The sequence below is a fragment of the Chinchilla lanigera genome, unplaced genomic scaffold (genome assembly GCF_000276665.1).
Source record: "Chinchilla lanigera isolate Chin_1 unplaced genomic scaffold, ChiLan1.0 scaffold00017, whole genome shotgun sequence".
In the NCBI taxonomy this organism is placed as follows: domain Eukaryota; kingdom Metazoa; phylum Chordata; class Mammalia; order Rodentia; family Chinchillidae; genus Chinchilla; species Chinchilla lanigera.
The window spans coordinates 20,887,204-20,911,158 of record NW_004955418.1 but is presented as its reverse complement, the minus strand read 5'-3'; the positions used below and the strand labels follow the sequence as shown (position 1 = coordinate 20,911,158).

At 42.7% G+C, this 23,955-nt stretch overlaps 1 protein-coding gene across 1 annotated transcript in view; it reads left to right on the top strand.

Moving 5' to 3' along the window:
- Positions 1–23,955, top strand: part of Adgrv1 (adhesion G protein-coupled receptor V1) — a gene marked incomplete in the record, with an annotated part of 436,569 nt that overhangs the window by 128,733 nt on the left and 283,881 nt on the right. The window contains 11 exon segments of the mRNA XM_013512957.1: positions 1,447–1,623; positions 1,937–2,119; positions 4,424–4,603; positions 7,418–7,582; positions 15,317–15,434; positions 17,006–17,129; positions 18,795–18,933; positions 19,111–19,296; positions 19,685–19,917; positions 22,267–22,415; positions 23,735–23,939. Of these exon segments, the coding sequence (XP_013368411.1) occupies positions 1,447–1,623; positions 1,937–2,119; positions 4,424–4,603; positions 7,418–7,582; positions 15,317–15,434; positions 17,006–17,129; positions 18,795–18,933; positions 19,111–19,296; positions 19,685–19,917; positions 22,267–22,415; positions 23,735–23,939 (1,859 nt within the window).

Genomic DNA, 23,955 nt, shown 5'->3' with positions numbered 1-23,955 from the left:
AAAAAAAAAAAAAAAAAAAAAAATTAAATATAACACTGTGATTTTCCACCCAAATATTTAATAATGAGTAAGTATCTTACATGGCTGGCAAAAGTGAAAAGTGCATTTTTCAGTGAAAATAATTTGAATTGACTTTGACACATTTATTTTATTTGATTATATATCTGATTGGCTCTGCTATTATGGAGACTGGTTGGTTGCATTAAACTAATAGTTGAATGAAAGAAAGGCGTAAATCAATCCAGTTATTTCTGTTGTTTTGACAGGAGAAAGTTTTCTTTTCATGGTGCAATTGCTCATATCAAGATTAATATTCAGATAGTTTAGTTTTAGTCTTATGCATCTATTTTCTGTATTCTGGTACTTACCTTTCCCATCACTTGGAGACACTGCCTGACACCCACACCATAAAGGAGGAGAAGTTTAACTTGGCTTACAGTTCAGGGGGTTCAGTCCGTGGTCAGCCGGCTCCAGGATAGAACATCAGGGTGGAAGAGTGTGGCAGAGCAAAGCTGCTTAGTTCATGGCACAGAGGAAGCAGAGCAGGGGAACAGTGTGAGAGAGGACCAAATATTGCCTTCAAAGCCACTTCTCCACCCATCCAGATACACCCAGAAGTGGGCTTTACTAATCCCTGGGCATTTCCCAAGCCAATCAAGTTGACACAGTAAGCCTAACCACTAACATAAGTACCCCAGTATTTGTGTCTGTCTCTCTTTATGTGTGCATATAGAAATCAGGAGGAAGAGAGAATACATGGATATACCTGTAATGTGGCACAAAAACTGAAAGTGGCATACTGGTGTTTGTGTTATTTATATGATCTATATTAATAACTGTTATGTACTATAAAATATATTACTAAGTATAATATATAATAGTATTAGCACCATTACTAGTGGTACTGGCCATATTACATAATAGCATCTTTTGGAGAGGACAGTCTAAGACAAAAGGGATAGGGTAGAAAGGAGATTTCCTTTTACATATTTTTTCTGTTTATATTTTAAAATTATTACCTGTTCAAGAATAAAGTTAATTTTTTTTAAGCAGTTACAATGTAGAATTACATCTAGATTTATAAGTCAAGAGCTTTCATTTTTAAAATATGTGTAGAATTTACCAATTTCTCTTAAATTTCTTTTGGGATATTATATGCAACATTTTCAATAAGGTATGGTCAAAATTGTATGATAATTTCTTAAAATTACTTTATTTGCTATTGAGAAGGAAGGTTCCGTGGAAACATCACCATGCACCATCAGTAACCTGTAGATCCTGAAGTATCAGTGGCAAGGTGTGAAAATTCGAAAAGAAATCTTTTTGATGGTGATAGAATTGCCAATTCCTATAGGTGTAGTCAGTTCTTTACTGAAAAATGTGAAGTTTCCAACGCAAATTAAGTAACTGTGGAGAAATAAAGCTCCACCTCTCCGCCCACCCCAGGACGATGCTCCCGAGCTGGAGGAAGGGTTCGTGGTCACCATCACCGAGGTGACCCTGGCCAACTCGGACTTCTCCGCGGAGCAGCCGCACGTGCGCAGACCTGGCCGGGAAATGGCCGAGATAGTGATCGAAGAAAATGATGACGCCAGGGGCATTTTTAAGTTTCAAGTTACCAGGGTAAGATGAGCTTTCAGTCCCTTACAGTAGGTAGTATAGCAATAGAGGAGCCTGTCCTTGCTGATTTTTTTTTAATATGTTCTGCAAAATGAGTGGTTTTGCATGTAGCTATTTATAAATAGGTAAGTAACCACATTTACTGAGCCTGAGAAGTGCTCACCTGGGAGGGTCGCCCTGTCTTGCGCTTTTTTTTTTTTTTTTTTTTGGTGCTGGGAACTGAACTCATGACCTTGCACTTGCCAGGCAAGTGCTTTTGCCGCTGAGCTGTATCGCCAGCCCTGTCTTGCGTTTTGATTTTCACTCTTTACTGAAGGACACACGTGGAGCTGTCGCTGCCCACGAGCTGCCCCCGCCCAGGGACGTGCTGCAGGTGCCCGTGGTCCGGCTGGCCGGGAGCTTCGGCCCGGTCAGCGTGCACTGGACGGCCACGCCGGGCAGCGCTGGCGCCCAGGACTTCTCGCCGCTGCAGGGGATGCTGGACTTCGCGGACGGACAGGTGCGCGCCTCGCGTCGCGGTCGTGCTGGACGCTGGTGCTTCAGATCCGTGATAGGCAAGCGCCGATGAGCGTGCAGCACCGACGGCTAGTCCCTAAATGTTCCTGTGTTTAGTCAAACGGAAATACGAATGAGCAAATCCGTTAATGGCATAGGAGGAGCAGGTTAAGAGGCGAGATTCTCACCCCTGTCTGAACTTCCCCATCTGACTCCAGTTGACATAGAACTCACTAAACAATAATTGACTTAGAGGTGTCTAACAATGCATAAAAAACTGCCCGATGAAGTACAGTTGCTTTCCAATAAACATTAATTAAAAAAAAACTTGCCTAATGAACTAAACTATCTCATTGCTCCTCGGTTTCTTTTATGTAATGTTCATAAGTAGAACATTTATACTTTAGAATTTTCAGTACTGCCGTGCACATTTGTGAATTAATATCCAAAACATAGTTTATAACTCTAAAAAAGCTAAAATGGTACAAAAGAAACAGAATTAATTGTTAAACCTCTGAAATAATTTGAACAAGTACTCTAGATTTAGGTCTAATGACATTAAAAATAACAAAGTATCCCCCAACTGTTGTAAGTTTTGTGAATTGGGCATTTTGCAATATATAAGAATAAGCTTTTTAATAAAACTTTAATCAGTAAGTAGAAAAAGCGTAAGAATAAAGAACCATGAAAATATTCGTAACTTCAAACAGCAGAGCTGGTCTCTAGTAGGCGTATCTCTGCCTAGATGTGTTTCCCTAGCTGCTCAGAGGGCTGTAGTCAGTGCTACTAAAATATAAGCGTATATATCTAGATTTTCCTTCACTTTCCTACTCAGAAAGACCTCTTAGTGTGAATGGTTTTGAAATCATGATTTTTTTTGCCAGATTAAAAACTTTGACACATTTCCTATAAAAGGAGGGAAAGGAGAATAAATGAGATTTTTACATTAAAAGCTGAAACAAATTGACTTTTCACTGAGGCAACCTTCCCATTATGGTTTTATTTTTTTTATTTTTTCGTTTTTTTTTTTTCGTTTTTCTCCGGTACCGGGAACCGAACTCACGACCTTGCGCTTGCCAGGCAGGCGCTTTTGCCGCCGAGCTAAATCCCCAGCCCCCCATTATGGTTTTAGCACCAGCACTTTATTCTGAGCTTGCCGTTGAAGATTCATTATTTACCAGCGTCCTCAGACCCATGGTAGCTCTTAAAGCTCATGCAATGTGGGGAGATTTCTGTGCTCTGCAGCACAGGTTTGAGGTACAGAGGTTTTAATGAGCTTCCCTTTTAGCATGTGGCTTTATTCACTTTTGAATGTGGCATCTAGATTTCCTGCTTTTTCTACTGTTAAGGGTTTTAGATGGATTTACACAGAGGAAAATTTATTTTCTGGTTAATATGTGTGTCAACGTACTAAAATTTACCTGTGAGAAACAGAAGAAATACTTTCAACATGGACATATAGGTGGGAACTTTTTTTTTGGTATTGGGGCTCAAACTCAGGGCACTTTACCACTGAGCTACATCCTCATCCTTTTTTATTTTGAAACAGGGCCCTACTAAGTTGCCCAGGTGGGACTTGAACTTAGGATCCTCCTGTTTTGGCCTCCATGAGTGTAGCTGGGAAATCACAAGCTGGACCTTTTCTTACTTTTTTGAGATGGGATCTCATTAAGTTGCCCAGTCTGGCTGGCCCCTAAGTGACAGCCTTTGGAGGAGCTGGGATTACAGGCGCATAGCACCGTGCCCAGCTGGACCCAGTGTTATTTATAAGTTTATAAAAACAGTGTAAACCCAGAGATGTGAGTGAACTCCTGATCATAAACAGCCAAGAACAGCAAATTTGAGGTTTTCTCCCTGCCTCTTTTTTTTCCCTACATTACCAAAACTATTTGAAGCCAATGGGATTTATTGTAATTGCAAAAGACAGTGATAACTTTTATGGTTCTACTTGACACCATGAAATATTCATACCCAGCACACACAGGGTTTATGTTTGTACAGTGGATGCCAGAATTTACATGGCACTTAATTTTTTTCAAGAATAAGAATAATTTTTTTCTATCTGTAAATGTACTATATTTTATTACATAGATTAATGTCTTTATTTTGAAAATGAAGACTAAACTTCTGACTTTGAAATACTATAGGTATGCATGACTTTTAAAACTATTATGACTATTAACAGGTACATTTCTTTTGTACCATGTTTCTAAGTTTCAATTAAAATATAAGAGGAAAAATTGATGCAAACTGTTTCCATTTTCCTTCCCTCTCTCCTTTCTTCCCTTTTCCTCCCTGTCCTGGGCAGGTTACTGCAGTGATAGAAATCACCATCATCGACGATGCCGAATATGAACCCATGGAGATGTTCAGCCTCGCCTTGACCGGCGTGTCGGGAGGCGGCACCCTTGGAGATGATGTTCTGTTAACTGTTGTTATCCCACAGAATGATTCTCCATTTGGAGTATTTGGATTTGAAGAACAAACTGTAAGTTCGGTATAGCAGGGGACCGCTCTGCCGTGGGCCAGTTTTTAATGCAGTTTTCGGTAGAGAGGTGTCTTTTGGTTTAGCAACTTCATCGCCAACCTCACTCGAGTCTCTCTCGTCAAGTGTCTCTCGAATCGGCTGTGATTTAGAGGCCGGTCTTGCAGTCCACACACGCTGCTTGGTAGCAGTGAGAGCTCTTAACACAGGCACAGCGGAGGGAAACAACTCCTGTCTGTGGGGCACCGTAGACAAAGATCTACGGTTTGTGCACCCCTTTGTTTTTTACCTGCCCTCTGCCAGGCCCCCATCCTGTTCCGAGTGTGCGAGGTCTTCCGGCTGGGTGCTGGCCTCATGCCCCAGCATGGGTGCGGCTGGTGAAGGGTTTGTAGCACCCACTGTCTTGACCTATTTTGAACTAAACCCCACAGTCACCCCTAGTGACTCCCTCTTCTCATTGGCTGCTTTCTTCAAAGACCCAAAGGAGGGGACCCAGTTATTTAGTTCAGCCATCAAGGGAGGAAAAGGAGCTTAACCAGCCATGCGAATTCAGTATTTGTGCAGCAGGTTTGGTGGCTGTTATTTCCTGATCATCCCATTTCAAATATAAAGCACCATAAATTCTGTCATAATTACTATTACATGGTAATTACTATGATTTTGCCTGTTAAAGGAAGTTCTCAGGTGAAACAGTCATGAAAGTCCTTAGATAATTCCTGTATACTCAGCAAATTTTCTGGCCCTGTACGTCAGTACTCCCTTTACATAATCATTGATAGGTAATCAGTAATCGGCAAAAATCATTTTTAAGGATAAACCAATTGCCGTAACACGCTTTGTCTTCTGTACTCTGTGGACCCAAGGCTCAATCTACAACTTCCTCATCAGAGCTGAGATTCCCAGGGCTCCAGAATGTAAATACAGCCTAAGGGTTGCCTGGTGATACGGTCACTGAAAAAGTAGGTGGGGTGTCTCCCAGGCAGCGTAGCAGATCTTGCACATGTAAGAAAAGCATCAAGAGGAGAATGAAGTTTTCCAGAATGTCAGTGTCTCAAGAGAGCTATCAGTAATAGTTCATTGTATTTCCAACCATGCCATATTTCTTTGCATGTGTGCAGTATGTATGTGCATGTTGTAATGCACGTAAATGTGAAAACATTTTATAAAATCTATCTAAATTTCTAGGCTTAGATTACAAAATAGGATTTCATGTTCACATCTTCAGTTAGTGAAATCTTACAATGCTGCTTTTAACCGTTTAAACTTTTGGACTCAAGAATTGGATAATGTGTTTATAAGCTTCTCTTCCTGTATAAAATGAAGAGTCATGTTACTACTTACAAATTATTTTGTTTATTCATTTTGTCTAATCCGCTGCTATAAGCTTTAGTGTTCTATGTTTAGGCATGCTTGAAAATACTAGTTGTAAAAACCTCCAAGTCTCAATTTGTTTTAAAATCTAAAGGTTTAAGTTACCTAATCCCTACTCTATGAGTTTTATTCCTCTTAAGAATTATGAGGAATAAATGAGCTGATGTATGTAAAGCACTTGTACCTGGTTTTGCTCTCAGTTAGTGTCACCTGCTATTTTTATTGTTGGTAGAATAAGTAGCTTGTTGCCCAGCCCTTGGGGCTGTTGTCCTTATGGCCTATATTTCTTGATACCCTGAGTCCATCTTTTGATATGTATGTAAGACATACAGTACTGTACACACAGAGATCCTTCTGTTTGCATTGGTTGGCAACACAGACTTGGTTGAAAGCTGGAGAACAATGGGAAAGGTTTGCTAGTGTCAACCTGTCCAGATTAATAAGCCGCTCACAAGGGTAATGTAGTATGTATGTGAGAGAGAAGCTCAAAAAGTATCAATTAGCTCCAAATCTCCATACTTGGTACCAGTGCAAAAATTTCCCAAGAAAAACAAAATGAAATTGTTTTACATGCTTCTGAAGCTTCTGTCTTTTTTTGGTTTTTTTTCGTTCTTTTCTGGTACCAGGAATCGAACTCAGAACCTTGCGCTTGCCGGGCAGGCACTGTGCCACTGAGCTAAATCCCCAGCCCCTGAAGCTTCTGTCTTGAAAGTGGAAAACACTGTTTTATATTTTGAATTTACATACCATGTACATATTACAGGTTCACAAGGTCAGCCTAAGTAATCCACTTGAACCAGAGCTCTTGATAAGGACTTGTGAAAAAAAAAAAAAATAGCACTGGTAAATTAACATACCAAAATTTCTCTTTTAGATCAGGTCACTAAAACTTCTTTTAACATTTGACTCACTAAAGTTGGGAAACTTCAGATAATTCAGGGTACAGTTTAGGTCTGTGGGGAGCCTGGTTGCCGTCGCAGAGAATCCCAAATCTCAGTGCCTTTATTTCTTCTTTATGTGGGAGTCTCACGCTAGGGCTCCTGGTTGGCAGACAGGTATGGATACTTTTCCTCCACCTGGCTCCACCTCCTTCAGTTCCTGGGCATCCTCTCCAGCCACCTGACAGACAGGCAAAGGAGACTGCGGAGGACTGCGCACACATTTACAGCTGGTGTCAGGGCACATGTCACCCCTGTGTACCGTCTCTTGCCAGGATTCAGCCACTTGCTGTATCCAACTGCTGGAGAGGATAGGAAATGGCCAGTAGCTGAGTGTCTAGGGAAGAGGGGAAGTGGAGCGTGGTGAAACGCTTTTCCTGCTGGATGATTATAATTTACCATGAAGAGAGTTCTGACTTCAAAGCCTGCAGCGATTGCGCACAGAAGTAAGCGTTTGTTTCTCCTGCCATCATCATCGTCTATGGCTTCACCAGATTTATTCTTTCAGGTAGTGGTTGATGAGTCCCTTTTGTCTGATGACCCTGATTCCTATGTGACATTGACCGTAGTCCGGTCCCCAGGAGGGAAAGGAGCTGTCCGACTTCAGTGGACACTGGAGGAGAAAGCTAAGGACACTCTGAGCCCTTTGCACGGGATACTTCACTTTGATGAGGTACGGTCAGCTCTGGGACTCCTGTCACTTTCCTCTGACTTGTCTTTGGCTTTCCTTAGCATGGTACTACTGATGAGTTCATGTGACAGTACTCCATGTCTCTGAAAGTTTCTTGACATCTGTATACACTATGGGGAAAATCTGCCTGCTCTCTACACACAAAAGTCCTACATATCGGAAATCAGCTTGTTTAATCCAGGAGCTTCCTGTATCCCCATCGAATTTCCCTCTTCTCGCACTTCCTGTCCTGATGGAGGGCAGAGCCCGTCAAGCAAGCCCAACATTTAGGTGTGAGCCCAGCACCACCATTTCTGTAGCCCCTGCATAGATTTGATCGCCAAGTCTGGTCACTTTTCCTCCTTTAGGTGCTTTCTGGCTGTTCTGACTATGCAGATCTTTACACCGACTCAAAATATTAATCATGTACCACAGAAACACAATTTCAGAAACAGTCTCAATCAAACCTGAAAAAATTAAGACTTTTTAGCACCCGTGGACACTTGATGAAACCAGCCACTCAGAAGTCTAAAATAGATCTCTTAATAGAAAGCATATTACAGTCCCACTGCGTACGTCTTGGCTTCCTGCAGTGATTACAAGTGAGGGGGGAAATTCCCCTTTACTTTGAGAGACGTTTCTGAGAACAACTCCTCCTTCCAAAGCCTGACAGAGCCTTTGCAAAGTTTCATTTGTTTTTTATGTTCTTTTCAGCGCTACCCAAGAGGACCCTGGCTAGAGTATCAGCCAGCCCCACGCAGGGGGTGACTTTGCTGGTTTCCGGGGTCTGTTCCTTTCCTTCCTCCTCCTTCCCTGACTTGCTTGGCTCTAATGACTGAAAGAAGTTCATATGGTGAAGGCATCTGGTACATAATTAAGCTGATTGCTGGGTTTTGTGATGAATAATCTTAGCTTCACTAGAGCCAAGTGATATTTATCAAAGTCCCAGCGCCTTCCGGGAAGGGAGATGGTAAGGTTGAGGGGAATTGACAGACTGATCCTAAAACACCTATGGAGTTGCAGAAGGCCAAGAATGCACAGCAGCTCTGAAACAACATGGAGAGTGGCGTTGCTTACCCAGCTGTAAGACAGCACACCTCCCGCTAAGGTAAAGAAGCCGTGTGTTCTTGGCTCTGTGACGAACGAACAGAGCGAAGACAGAGACAAAACTGATAATCTTTTTGTGTTTTTTGCTCTTAGAATCATGTTTGAGGCTGAACATCTTTCCTAAATTAATAATAAAAATAAAAGCATGAGGCCGTTGGTTTAAAGAAAAGAAAAAGAGTAGAACTCACAAAGTAATTTCTAAAAAAACAACAAAATAATTCTGGAAACTAAGAATGGACAAGAAACAACCATTACAAGTGAGAACATATTAAAAATTTGAAGAGATCACTTTATATAAATCTAGACAAATAAATTTAAAGGCATATTATGGTATTGGCTATAGTAAACAATCTAACACATATGAAGTCTAAATAGATGAATTTCCTGCAAATGATTCAAAAAAATTAAACAGAAGTAGCTCCCTAGGCAATTTTGCAAAGGAATTTCACCAAACATTTCAAGATCAGTAACCCCAAAGTTTCATGGTTGTATTTCAGCCACTCATATATCTGAATTACAACAAAGAAATAAGTTAAGCACTTTATCATCCATTCGAATGCACCTCAGCCTCCAACAGCGATAATAAAGGACTGCAAAAAGATTCTCTTAGTTGAAAAAGAAACAAGATCTCTCAGTCCTTGTATTTGTTTTCTGCACTCTTGACAAGACAGGAGTTGTGTTCTTTTTATAGTCTCTTGACCCCTTTTTTCAAAGCACTCATCATCAAACAGCACAGAAGTGAATAACTTTTGTTTTGTCTCCCACCATGCTTGCGACATTGATTATGACCTCTGATGGCATTAAGTCTGGAGCCACATGTGCAGGCTGTTCCTCAAATTCCAATAAATGCTGACTCAAGATGGCATGCCCCAGCCATCATCTGAAAACTTACCACCTGGATAAAAGAATTTGAAATTTAGAAATTTATCTAAAACATTTCTAGAAAGATTAGTCTAAAATATGAGCAGTAATTTTCTATTTACCCTCTTTGAACAGCTAGATCTACTGCCCAGGCTATTAGAAAGGTTTTCTGTTTTGAACATGGAATCTATGCCAAAATAACAAATACTCTGATCTTTCCCCCAGTGATTAAGGCTGTCCTTTTTGAGAGTATTCTATCCAGAGGGGTGGCTTTATTGCTGGGTGGAATCCTGTTCAGTTGCTTGGTTACCAGCCTTGTGATTTCATGTCCATCTGCACAGCAGTCCCATTGCTTTTGCATATCCAGGTCTGAAGGATTCAAGTATCCATGGGTCTTCTATGGTTTGGACAGTGTCTTCTCTTTTCTGGTCCTGCTCATGGCTAGTACTGTGCAGGTAGCTCTCTCATCCCACAGGTCATTCTCCTGGCAACTCGGTGCTCACCTTTGGCAGTTGAGGTACTGGTCTACAAGATGTGCCCCTCACTGTACCAAGATTCACTGTATCATGCTTTCTCCTGGGGCTGCTGCAGAGTGAAGCAGTGACTGTGGGTTCACGATTCCCCCACTTACAGGGAAGTTCTTACAGTAGATCTGTTCAGTCTTTTCTTAGCAACAGGGTGAAGTTATCTTGTCTTATTTCCACCTGCAAAGATATCTGAGCTCTGTCCTCTATAGAAATGTACAACACAGGGCTGACAGATGGTCCAGGTGTGATGAATCGGTGTCTTCCTGGTGAGATTCTGAGATGGAGTATCAGGAGGCTTTGTAGGTACTTCTTTCTCCTTGGACCCACACCTGCATCTGTGGACTAGAGCACTGGACAGGGATGAAGGCAAGCTATGATGCAGTCTTAAATTTGCATGCTGTACACTACAGTTTGTGTTGAAGACGGGCTGGCTCTTCAGAACTGATCTGAGATGTAGGAAGGTTGAGTTTTATCCTACTGTCTTGAATAGTTAGTTATTGGGTGTGGATCGTGTGAGAAAGAGGATGCAGCCCTGCAGGATGAGGGGGCTTTTTCGAAATAAGGCAATTTCCAAGGAGCCTGAGAGATGACAGCTGCGTCCTGGAAATACTCCCAGCCGGTGGATGACGTGTGCTTTCCAGGAAGGGGATGGTGGTGGCCAGAGCATCACCACAGAGACCTGGGGCAGGGCCATGCTGAAGCGGGTGAGTCCCTTCCACTCTTTCCTTGCCTTTTATGAATAAATGTTGTCTTTCTATTACCCTTTTGGACTCTCAGTCCCCTCCCCTTCTGGCGTCTTTCCCACCCCTTCCACCTAGGGTGGTCCCGGGAGTAATCACTGCTCGTCCTTCCCTCTCTTGTCTTCCCCGTAGCTCAGGAATTTCTTAGAGATGTTTTCAGTGTAGGGTAGAGGAGTGAAATTGTGCTTGGGGAAAGAAAAATCAGAGGAAAAGAAATACACAGAGAAGCAACACTCATGCTCAGAGACATCACCGTGACACCTATCATGCTTATCTCTACCTTGTACTCTGCATTTTGACCAAGCAACATCAGTTTGTTCTCCACACCACTGATGAAATTTTCTGCGGTTGTGGGTTCTGCTACTTATTGCTTCTTGTAAACATTGGGTTTTGCAATTGCATCTTTCCTTGACATTGTTATTCTCCAACAGTATTATTTTCATCTCTTTTCTCACACTGTTCTCTCTTTATAGTTAATTATTCCTATTTTACATTAGATGCATTCTTAAAATTGTATAACGGTTTCTAGAAAACTCCTTGCCTGTACTGCCTGCCTGAGCTCTTGTTCAGTGTGCGCAGGGACATCTGTATTCCTGGAGGAGAGGGCGTCGTTTCCATCCACTCACTCTGGCATGTTGTGCCTGGGAGGATCTGAATTGAAGTGAAGAGGGAGGAGAGATAGGCGGGGAAACACAGCTCCTCGCATGGGTGGCAGTGCCTCCTGGGGTCAGTGCAGGAAATGCCCTGACCCACTCTGCATTCTCCTTGTTGAGGTTCTGGTGAGGATTGTATATGTGTCCTTTCATCCGCCCCAAACTGTTACCTCCACACATGAAAATACTGCCTGATTTCAGAAATGTTTTAGCTTTAGTTTCCTTTTCTTTTGTTGTCGCTTTGGGTCCCATATGGTGTCTACATGTGCATTTGATGAATTAATGTCTCTCCCAGCCAGCCTGCTGCCCGGTTCATCCAGAAATCTCTCTCCTGCATCTTTATGGTTTAATCTGTTACAGAAATATATGTGATATTGATATAAACCTCAAACAATACAGTTGGATGCAAAAAAGTAAGGAAAATTCTCCTGAATCCTCTTGGATCTTACATTGCTATATCCCGGAGGTAACTACTAACGACAGTTTCTTACACAGCCTTCCAAAAATTCCCTATGCATATTTAAGCATATGTATCTTATTCTTACACAAATGGAATTTTCGTCTGCAATCTGTTCTGTAGCTTGCTCTTTTTACTCCACAATTTATCACAAACACTTACTTTACATACTAACCAAAATCTACTGCAGTAAACGTTGGTTGCATATTTTTCATTGCGTTTATTTTTCTCTTAACACCTTTATTCATAAGCACCGTGTTTCATGGTGGCTTTTAGGGTTTCTCGCATTTCTTCTCTGTTTCTCTGCAATTCACATTTCTGGCACAGGGTTTGATCTCTCTCGTTGCCCCTTTCTGGAGGGTTTACCTGCTGTCACAGACTTCTTCTGTCCCCTTAAGCTGTATCATTTCCGTGTACTTCACTCTCTTCCCAGGCTGGATTCTCGTGTGCTGCTGGAAATTCCCACTCAAAAATAAGGCGGTAGGCTCAAAATCAAGCTAGACCTTAATCCAAATCTTCACTCCACCATTTAATGCCATGTGACTTCAGGAAAATCCGTTAATTTCTCTCACGTTAGATTTCCTAAATGCAAAATGGGGATGGTAATGCTTGACCTGAGCAAAGGCTGTAAAGATTGTATGAAATTATGTTTGTGAGGAGGCTAACCAACTTCCTGACCTTGGACAGTGGCTATAAACTAGTTCTGAAATAATCAAAGTCCAGTGAAATAGCACAGTGCTGCCTCAACTCAGTATAGTGAAGCTGAACTCCTTTTCTCCGTTGTGTGATTAAAAGTAATCAGCTTTGAATTTCAGAAACCTGGGAAACAATTTATGTTTCCATTTTCCCGAGAAAGCCTAGAGCGCCATTTTTCTGCATGGCTATTCTGCAGTAGAGTAATTATTCTGAATTTTAAGAGAAAAAAAGATTCTGTGTTCAAGTTATCTGGGAACATCTTGATTGAACTTGGAAGGCTTTTCTTGTGCAGGATATTTTATAAACCTTATTTAAGTGCAGTTTAAAACCTCTACTAGAAGTTTCCTGAATTTACTTATTTCCCTGTGAACCTCCCCATGGCCTTTCCATCCCAGGGCGTTTCTTGCTGTCCTTTGTCACCAGTGGTCCGGAAATAATTGACTGGGAATCGCCCCCACCACTACCACCATATTGATCTTCCCAGCATGACTGGTTATCTGTTTCTTAGAGAAGAGGAGACCGAAGCACATGAAGAGCTGACTTCCACAGACAGCAGTGAATAGACAGGGCCCTACCGATGTATAGAATACAGTTGAGTTTTGTGATTCGGGGTCTGGTCCATTTTTATTTCTCCGATGCTATGCTTGTGAATTTACCTATGCACTGAAGTCTGTTCGTGCCCCCAGCCCCCAATCAGCGTGTCTGATTCTTTCCTACTCACCTGTGCACATAGAGAGAGGGGTGAGAATTTCACTCTCTGAATCTGCTCATTCTCAGCAGAGGGGGACAGGCAGCACTTTTTCTTGTTTTAACTCTCACAGAGTAGACAGGTGTCTTTCTCACAGTGCTGTGCCGTTATTTTTTATTTTGTGCTTTTTGTTGATGATGTCAGTGCTTAAAGTGGCCCCCAAGTGGAGAGCTGCAGTGCCGTGTTCTGAAGTGGGAGGGGCTGCAGTGTGTGGTAAGGGGAAGGTGCGATTGCGTGCTCGATAATCTTCATGCAGTATGAGCTGCACTGCTTACTCAACATGGAGAATGTGTTACAGTGACCCAGACGTTTTGTCCCTATGCCCACATCTGTGGATGACTACAGAGGGCCCAGGTACTGATTGTGAGGCTACAAGTAAATTTTAGTGAGTATGCAGATTCAGAAATACAGAATTCAAGGATAATCAGAGTCAACTCTATGTAAAGGCAATAGCGCTTCATATAGATAACAATACACACAAAGACATACACACAGGAATATTCATGGCGATATTACTTATAATATGACATTACCAGAGTTAGATATGCATTGCAAAGAGTATAAGTGCAAAGAAGGGAATCTGTCCAGCTATCAAAAGGATAAGTTGGATCTACCTGCATAAACAGGGATGGCTCTTCAGTAGTGGATCTGGAAGGGAAGGTGAAGAAGCAGACACATTTAACAGTGAATGCCAGGATGGAGGAGTTTTGACAAAAGGGATTGAAACAGGTGAAGGCAGATGTGGTGCACATCTGTATGCCCACCTGCTCTGGAGACTGAGGAAGGAGGATCCCTTGGGCTCTGGGGATAAGGACTAACCAGGGAAAATTAGTGACCTCTCATCTCAAAGATAAAACAAAGCAAAACAAGCAAACATACAAAAAGAAATGCCCAGGCAAGGGTGACAAAAAGAATAAATAAAAATAAAAAGCCATCTGTCATCCAGTGGAGATGGTGCTGCTGAGCTCCAAGGGGAAGAGACCATGTGTAAGACCAGAGTCCTGAGTGCTCTGTCCATGGTGTCCCAGCTACTCAGGAGGCTGGGGCAGGAAGTCAGTCACATCCACAAATTTGAGGCCAGCCAGGGCAATATACTGAGACCCTGTCTCTAAAGAATAAATAAAATTGCTATGATCTTGCAGGAATTGAGGAAAAGTAAAAAATAACTCTAATGCATTCTGCATAAAAAAAGTGCGATATAGATTATGATGAGGAAAAAATCTTAAAGGTGAAGGTAAAAGAAAGGCAAAATGTATATACAAAATACCAGGTTCCCGGGTGGAAGCACAAAGTTTTCCTGTGAATTAGGCCCCATGAGTGCTGCCTTCAGGACTATATTAGCAAGGATGGTGCTGTTGAGGCTGGGGATTTAGCTCAGCGGCACAGCGCCTGCCTGGCAAGCACAAGGTTGTGAGTTCAATTCCCGGTACCAGAAAAAAACCAAAAAAAAAAAAAAAAAAAGGATGGAGCTGTTGCTAATTGAACACTGAACACTGACAGAACCTGCTAGGAGGGGACTTCCAGCAGTGACAGGCAGCAGCGCGACTCAGGGCTGCTGCCCAAGGCTGGCTGGGACCAAGGCTGGCGGGCTTTGTTTCCTCCTTGGAGTGAAGCCAGTTGTCCCTTAGGGCATTTGATATGTGACTCTTGTTTGTTTACATTTATGATGTGACCACTTAGCTCTCTACGATTGGACCTTCAGTGGCTGAAAACTTTTTGGTAAATTTAGGCAATGCGTTCATCTTCTCTCCACTTTTCTTTAAAAACCTGAGTGAAATTTAGAGAATATCAGGAATAATCAGATTCATTTTTTTTTTTTTTTTTGCATAGTAACCAAAATACTATGTGATAGAAAGGACACACTTTAAAAATGTTTATGGTCACAAATGCTACTCCACAGTCAAAATGTTGACTTTGCTCCCTGTGGGGAACCTCTCCACGGCTGCAGATGGAGCCCCAGAAGACCATTACCCTGAACGCACTCCAGGACGCCGTCTGGGACAAGGACACGCGCTTCACCATTCAGCTCACGGCAGAGGACGAGGTAGAAATATCTCCAGGAAAAGGTCAGAGAAAGTCCCATTTTTGCAAATTAAAAACTTGATCCTCAAGAAAGTATAATCAGATAATCAGTAGTTGCTGTGATAGGCAGTGTCAGCTTTTCTAATTCCTACAGTGTTTGCTAAAACACAAGGATATAATTTTCTACCCCTACTACAGATCAGGGATTTTTTAAATCAAAATTCTAATAGCCAACATTGGTGGGGTCATAGGTCAAACATTTTGTGCCACTTAGCTCTGATATTTTCTAACTAAAGATGTACCTTGTAGTAATATTTTTATAATAAAACATGGAAACTTCCTAAGGATTCCAACAGCAGGGGACTGGTTAAAAAGTGGCAGGAACCTGATGTAACAAAAAAACTGGATAATTACATGAAATATTAAGTACACTTAATTTCATGAGTGATTATTGTTAATAAAGTAGACTTTACAACAGTAGAGTCAGTGTAATTCCATTTTTTTATCAGGTACCTGTCTTACATGAGTTTGGAATTATTTATTTGAAATGTCAGTAGTGGGTTTTGCTTACCAATTCTGTAAGTTATTTACAATGATCACATATTACTTTGGTAATAAAATATTTTAAAACAATACATTATCACTGTTGGATATTTTTGTCTAACTGTACTTGTGAAAACTAATTACTCAGATATTTTCATGTTTCAGAAAAGGATGTCATAATTCCTGCTTGCCTATGGTCTGTAGGATGATTTGTTTTTTGGATCAATACAGAAAGGATAAATGATTCCAAAATGGTTTTATTATAATATAAACAGTACTAACAGTAAAAAACGGCCTAGAAATTTTGTAAATGCGTGGTGGTGTTACATGTCTTTTTTGCCATCAAAATTCCATCCTGTACAAGGGTCTATGACTAAAATTAAATTCTGTGAAGAAGAAAATTGTCAAAATTGTATAGTATCACCATATGTACATAAGGTTTTTCTTCTGACATGTTGATCTACAGTCTTTCCAGCAAACCTACTGTGTTAGTCAGTGTTCCGTCACTGTGACAGAATACCTGAAACTTATAAGAAGGAGAGGTTTATTTTAGCTCACGGTTTCAGAGGTTTCAGTCCCTGTAGGTAGGCCATGGCTGTTGGGACTGTGACAAGGCAGCATATCAAGGCAGGGATGTGGAACACAGGAAACTATTTATCATGGTGGCTGGAAAGTAGGGAGGAAGACTGGGGTAGGGTCCCAGTGTCTCCTTAAAGGCACAGCACACATCAGTGGTCTGACTTCCCTCCTCACATGCTCCACAAATTCTGTTTTTTGCCACATACTGTCTGAGTTATCCACACAGCCAAGTGCAACGAGACATAAAATGCTTGCTGTAGAAATGAATCCTGGTGAATGGTACAGGAACACTTGCTTACCCTGGGATCTAGAGCAGCATCATTGCCCACTGTTTCCTGACCCTTTGACTAAACTTGGATCTTAGCAAGTTTTCAGTATCCTCATAGCTAGAATGAGGATATTGGTGCCTAACTTACATGATTGTCTTGTGAATGCGCTAGGGCCACCTGTCTGCAGATGCATGTCTGTAACATATGTATCATCTTCAACATAGGGAGAGCATCGATCATCATGCGAGGAGGGAAGGCAGTGTCAGGGGAAGTTGGGATCGCTCTGTCATCCAGGCATGTCCTCATTGGGGAACCCTCGGCCTCATACAATGGCACTGCCGTCATCAGGTAGGGCTTCAGAACTGTCCTGTAATGGCAAAAATTGGGCTATATTCCATAAGAGACCAAAGGACTCTATTTAGAACAAACAGAGTTTATTAATTTAGACCGGTCACCTCTCATCCCACACTTGCAGGTCAGGAATGTGGGTGTGGGCCTTCCTTTGTTCCCACCTTATATGCATTTGTGCTTTCCATGGTAACAGATTGGAATGTTGTAGCTCTGGCCACACATTGTTTTTCTTGTGCAATGTAACTTGGTCAGGCTCTGGTCATGAGCCCAACCACAATGATTTATACTTTCTGTACTCTGTTCTGTATGTCCCCCTTTAGATAATCATACATTTCCTTTATGGTTACAGTGTTTATCTAGGGCCAGGGAAGGGATGAAACAACCCATGCAGGGTCATAGGTGGTTATCTAGGCCTGGGTGTTCTTTGTCTTTGGAGAAGCATTCCAGGGCTAAGTCAGGACTGCAAAGCTAACTTTTTACAACCCCTCTGGGATGTTTCTCAAGACACATTTTGAGGCTTGCAGTAAGACTAGAATTATTCTATCTTAAAATGATATGCTAAGAGTCACCATCCCCTACAGTCCTCTTCTGGTATGAGCTGTGAAGTATGTCAGCCTTCGTATGTCACTCACAGTAAATTCATGGTGTTCATGCATGATCATTGTGTGTTGATGGCACCATGTGGAGAGTAGAACTTGAGGCAGAGATTGGACATGGTGAGTCGGGTCACGAAGAGGTTTTGGGTGATTCGCCCAACCACATGCAGGAGATATGTGGAGATGGGGTCAGAAGGTCTGTGCTTTCAGCCTGGTTCTGTTCTGCATGAACATGTGCCAGGGGTGACTTCTTCTCTATACTTGCGCGTCTTGGCTACAAAATCAATCCTTAGCAAATTTCAAAGAGCAGTTTGATTCTGAAGAGATCAAAATCAGAGCCTTTCCTGTAACTATAATGGTACCATTGTGGGGAAGTTTTCTCTTCAAAATTCACTGGTGAAAAGTGGGGGCAGCAACCATCACTGAAGTAGCTGGATTTGCCTCCTCATTTTTTTCTTTTCATTATTTATCCAAAGGCAATACTTTAGCCTATTGCTCACACATGTATGAAGTATTTACTGCTTTTTGGAAAATTTTGTTATACAGACCACATGTGGTGGCTCAAATCTGTTATACCAGCATTCTGAAAGGCTGAGGCAGAAAGGTCACAAGTTTGAGCCCAGCCTGGGAAACTTAGCAACTTAAGAGAGACTCTGTCCTCAAAAGAAAGAAGGAAAGAAGGAAGGAAGGAAGGAAGAAAGGAAAAGGGGTATAGCAGAGGTTCTGGGTTCAACTTCGGTACAGCAGAAAAACAAACAAAAAGCAACAAAATCTTTTTAAGATATTCATATTTTATTTCTTGTATATCAATGAACATGTATAAATATTTCTATTTACTCTTTTAAGCCTATTTTTGCTGTTCAGCTTTTGCCAGTATTCCTGGGAAAATAGATTTACTAGCTCAGTACTTTCGGTGCTAACTCTCTTGGAATTCTAAGATTTTCTTTTCATTTATAGTTGATAGATGAGCTTGTTTAAAAACATAATGTTCTTGAAAGACACAACTAATATATAGGTAAAGTACCATTAATAAGTTTACTGAATGGCCACTTGTATGTCGTTGTAGCCTTGTCCGTGGCCCCGAGCTCTGGGGGGAAGTGACAGTGTGGTGGAGAATCTCCCCTCCTTCCACTGGGGAGTTTGCTGAAACCTCAGGGAAGCTGACCATGTGGGATGGACAGTCGGCGGCCATCGTGGTCATTCAGGTGCAGTGCTGCTGGCTCTGTGACGCTCTGGCTCTGGTGCATGCGTGTGTGTGTGTGTGTGGTTGGGGTGACACGTAGAGATTAATGTCACAGAGTCTATTGCTGTCATTTATTTGACAGATACTTTCCTTTACATGTTCTGGATTCTAGTGCTGATGGCTCTCTGTCCTTCTGTAGGCGCTGAACGATGACATTCCTGAGGAGAAGCATTTCTATGAGTTTCAGCTCACGGATGTCAGTGAGGGTGCAGGGCTGAGCACCTCCAGCCACACGGCCAACATCACCATGGTGGCCAGCGATGCTCCCTATGGCCACTTTGCCTTTTCCCAGGAGCAGCTCCAGGTGCTGGAGGAAGTGCAGAAGGTACGGTGGAAAGTACTTAAAGTCTTAGTGTAGTTTTTGCTTTTGGTGTTGTGAACGATGCATTTAAAATGCATTTCCCTGTTAGTATTCTCAGCTGTTCTCATATGCAGAGCGTGGTGATGCATGCCTGAATCCCAACATTCAGGAAGCTGAGACAGGATGATCACTATGAGTTGAAGGCCAGGCTGAGCTACATAGGGAGACCCTGCCTCAAAAAAAACAAAAACAAAAAAATTTAAAATACAAAGTGAACTTTTCATAAATATTTGCTCCTAACATCTCTATTTTAACGTATAATGTATTTAATTTGTGATGTATGTCTCATTTGCACATAACCTTTGTAAACACAGTGTTTCCCTGGGCATGATGCTGTCTGCGTTTCGCACAGGTTAACATCACAGTGGCCCGGGCAGGCGGCTCCCTGGGTTTGGTGAGGCTGCGGTTCGAGACGGTGGGCGGCACCGCAGACGCAGGCCTGGACTTCGTCCCCGCGGCTGGGCAGGTCCTCTTCGAGGCCGGAGAGCTGACGAAGGTGCTGCAGGTCGAGATCCTTGACGATGACCACCCTGAAGGCCCTGAGGACTTTTCTCTAGCAATTACAAAGGTGGAGCTCCAGGGAAGGTAAAGAAGGTGAACTTAGGGAAGGCACAGAGGAGAAGGGAAGCAGGAGAGAAAAGCAGCACAGGAGGGACAGGAGTGGAGAGGCGTTGAGGAAAAGCTGTGGATAGAGACATTTTCCCCAGATGTAAGACAGGTTTTCCTCTGCTCTCTGTCCGAGCTGCGGGATGTTAAAATGGCACAGGAGGGAAATTAGCATGAAGACTCCCTGTCAATTTCTGCAGTTTTCTGAATCATCGTTCTTTCCCGACACGGATAGGACGTGGCTGAATGCAGGCGGGGCAGCCTGGGGCTGAGCACAGCCCGGGTGTCGCTGTCTGGTGAGGAGCTGCCCGGCGGTTCTTCCCTCCGAGGTCAGCAGCTGGAGCTGCCACCCCGGCTCTGACCCGGCGGGCTCCCAGTGCGCCTCCTTCACTGCTGTGTGCCACGGCTCTGCGGTCTGCTTTGTGCACAAGCGAGGCAGGCACCTACGCAGCTGTAGTTTCAAAGTGGGGCAAATCTAACTCCAAGACAAGTGGCCATTCACGTGCAGCATGTTTTCAGAGAAGATCAAAAATAAGCACAGTGCATACCCAGCAGCTTCTGAGGCCAGCCTGGGCAAGTTGGTGAGACCCTGCCTTAAAAATGGGGCGGTGGTAGAGTGCTTTCCTAGCATGTGTGGGGACCTGGGTTCAATCTCAGTACTGAAAAAGGCAGGCAGGCAGGCAGGCAGGCAGGCAGGCAGGAAGGAAGGAAGGAAGGCAGGAAGGAAGAAAAGGAAGGGACGGAGGGAGGGAGGGACAGAGGGAGGGAGGAAGGGACAGAGGCAGGGAGGGATGCAGGGAGGAAGGGGAAGGGAGTTAAATAACCATATGAACCACAGAGTCCCTATCATCCCCTACCCGACGGGGCAGACTGGGATGAAGGGTGGTCCACCCCAGCGCCCCACACACCGGTGAGCGCAGTTCACAAGTCGTGTGACTGTCAGGCCCTCTGCCCAGGTAGCTCTCAGGACGGAGAGGAGGGCCTCCCGCCGCAACCGTGTTTGCATGCGTGGAAATCTGAAAGAAGTGCTTCTTGTGCCTGAGATCATTTTTGCATTTGTGACACAAATATTATGCTGTACATGTTTTTACAACTAAAATATTTCTGAGTGGCTCAGGTAGAGTACAGTACATGGCATCCCAGCTGAGAAGGAAATATTCTGGGTTCACAGCCACCTCAGCGCTTAGATTTCTCAGACTCTCTTCTGTGTCTGGCAATGGGACTGAATTTCTGCGCATATGAAATATGTTAAAATTCAAACTGGACCCTGACTCTTTTCATTAAATGCATATAATTTACAAGTAGCGCACTGTGAGATTGCATTTGTGTTATTAACTTGAAATTTTTAGCCTTCTTGCTTGCACTCTGAAGAAAAGCAGTTTCTAATGAAGTTTAATTTTGGGAAGCACATTTTTCTTTACAAATAGTTGTTAGGCTCTCTTTGCTCTAAAAAAAAAGTATAATTCAGTATGTTACTTTTTTTGCCTACTTGTGAGAAACCTTACTACACTTGTTGCCACTTACAGTAATCAGCTAAGCTACTGTACGCTCACCAGACTCCCGCAGCAGTTCCTCTTACCATTTGATACGTTAATCCCTGTGGTTTTCGTTTTGGCTTATATGTAATCTTAATCACCAGCTTTCAACAAGGTGGGGTGAAATAGCAGGTAAATAGAATTTGGGGCTTGAAAGAAGGACTAAAATGTTTTAGTATCATTTTTTAGTTTCAAGAACTAAAGTGATGTACAGCCCGTAGTAGTGAAAACTTGTTTGGTATGAATAATACCACTGTAAAAAAAAAAAATAATACCAATGTGAAAATGTTTTTGCTGTGAAAACTTGTTTGGTATGAATAATACCACTGTAAAAAAAAAAATAATACCAATGTGAAAATGTCATCACACAAATAAACGATCCTCTGTAGTACGGAGGTGTTGATTATAATTAAAATGTTTTCTTGACTTTTGGTGATTTATCTTGAAATTTGATTAGTGGCAGGACAATTTTTTGTATCTTTAAAGTAAACCTGTCATCCTAACCCTGGAAAACTGAAGTGTAGCTGGTTGATTATCTTTGTATCTTTGAGTATATGGGGCCCAGTACTTGAGAATGGGCACCAATGTTTGGAAGCAGCACAAAAATCTTTTTAAAAACATTTAAGGGGGAAAAAAAGATTATCTTAGCGTTAAGGATCTTTAAAAGCATTACTATATTATAGAACTAAGGGATAGAAGCTAAAAGGACCCTTCAGTCCATGCTAAGTAACTGCGTTTTCATGTCATCTTATTTTGTTGTATTTTAAATTTTTATTTCTTATGCCTTTGCAAGAGGGTATGATTTTACCATCCAAGAAAATGGACTTCAGATAGATCAACCTCCTGAAATAGGAAACATCTCCACTGTTCGAATCATAATAATGAAAAACGATAATGCAGAAGGCATCATTGAATTTGACCCGAAGTACACGGACTTCGAAGGTAGGTTGAGTTAGCCGGCTTAGATGTTTACCGTCACGTTCTGAACTGCAAAGTCGCTGCGCGTGACATTTCGCTTGAATTCCTATACGTACATTATCATGATTTGTTGGGTGTGTCTGTGTCTCTGTGTATACATATATACCTTCATATATTTTCGGAATATATTTTTTCATTTAACATTTAGGAAGTCTTGAATTTTTCTGTATATGGTAAAGCCAAATAGGAATGATTTTTTTTAAAAAAAGCAAATAGGAATGATTGAATCTAGATTATGTTTCACTTTAGGATTTTAGAAATACTTGTTTTAATTTTCCCGAAACCTTGTCTATGTAATATTTGATTTCCCATACGATCATAAATTGGCGAACATTTGCTTTTTGGTGAGCGATCACCTTTGAAATGAACATTTCACTAGCCTGCAGGGGCAGCTAATGTGTGGCTGTCTGATCCTGCTCTTCGGCCGCTGCGGTAGGAGCTGGCCTAATATCACCAGTGCTCCCCAAATGCAGCGCTTTTTTCCGCCGTAGGCGAACAGATGACCCCTTTCCTAGGGAAGTATTTAGCCATGGATATGTAAGTGCTGGTAAACCGTATTTCAGTGTACAGAGCTAGCGTGGCTCAATACGCAATACAGGTACTTTTAAAAGAACTTACAAATTGAAATCACACATGAGGATGCGTTTTCATATTCCCACGTAGATTTTACAGGACTTGAAAATAGTATAACTTTTTATACGTGGTCTTACAATATTCATGACATAAATAACAGAAAGTTCATCTACTTATATTTCAACTAAGTGTGCAGATGAATGTAGAATGACTTCCTTTTCTGCATTTTAAGTGTTTTTCTAACGTTTTCCTAGAAAACAAGTTATTTATCTGTATATGGCACATAGAGAAAACGAATGCCTATAATGACTAGGTGTGTAAATTCTTTTCCTAATCACTGTCTTTTACCAGCTAACAACCTAGATTCTTCCTTTAAAAGTAAGAGGCATGACATTTACACTAGTGCCTTCTTTGTGTGGTACTGGGGATTGACCCCAGGGCCTTCACACTGAGCTCCCTCCCCAGCTGTCACCCCGCTCCCCCCAAATAATGTAATGCTGAGACAAGGCCTTGCTAAGTCTCTGCGCTGCCCAGCGGGGCTCAGACTTGGAGTCCTTCTGCCCCAGCTTCCTGCAGCGCTGGGATTCTAGGCGTGTGCCACCACGCGCAGCCGCACCGGTCATCGTTAAGGTTGCGCTGTGCCTCTCTCCCCCTGCTTTGCTTTGGGCGCCCGTGCGCCGCGCTCACCCGCTGCCGCCCCTTCCGCGCAGTGGAGGCGGACGCGGGCCCGGTGGCGATCCCCGTGCGGAGGCTGCGCGGGACGCACGGCCGCGTGACGGCCGAGTTCGTGGCGCAGAGCCCGTCTGCGGTCGCGGGAGGCGTGGACTTCACGCTGCACGGCGCCTCGGTGGTCACCTTCCAGCACGGGCAGAACCTGAGCTTCATCCACGTCTGGCTCACGGACGGCGGCGCGAGGTGCGCGCGGGGAGGG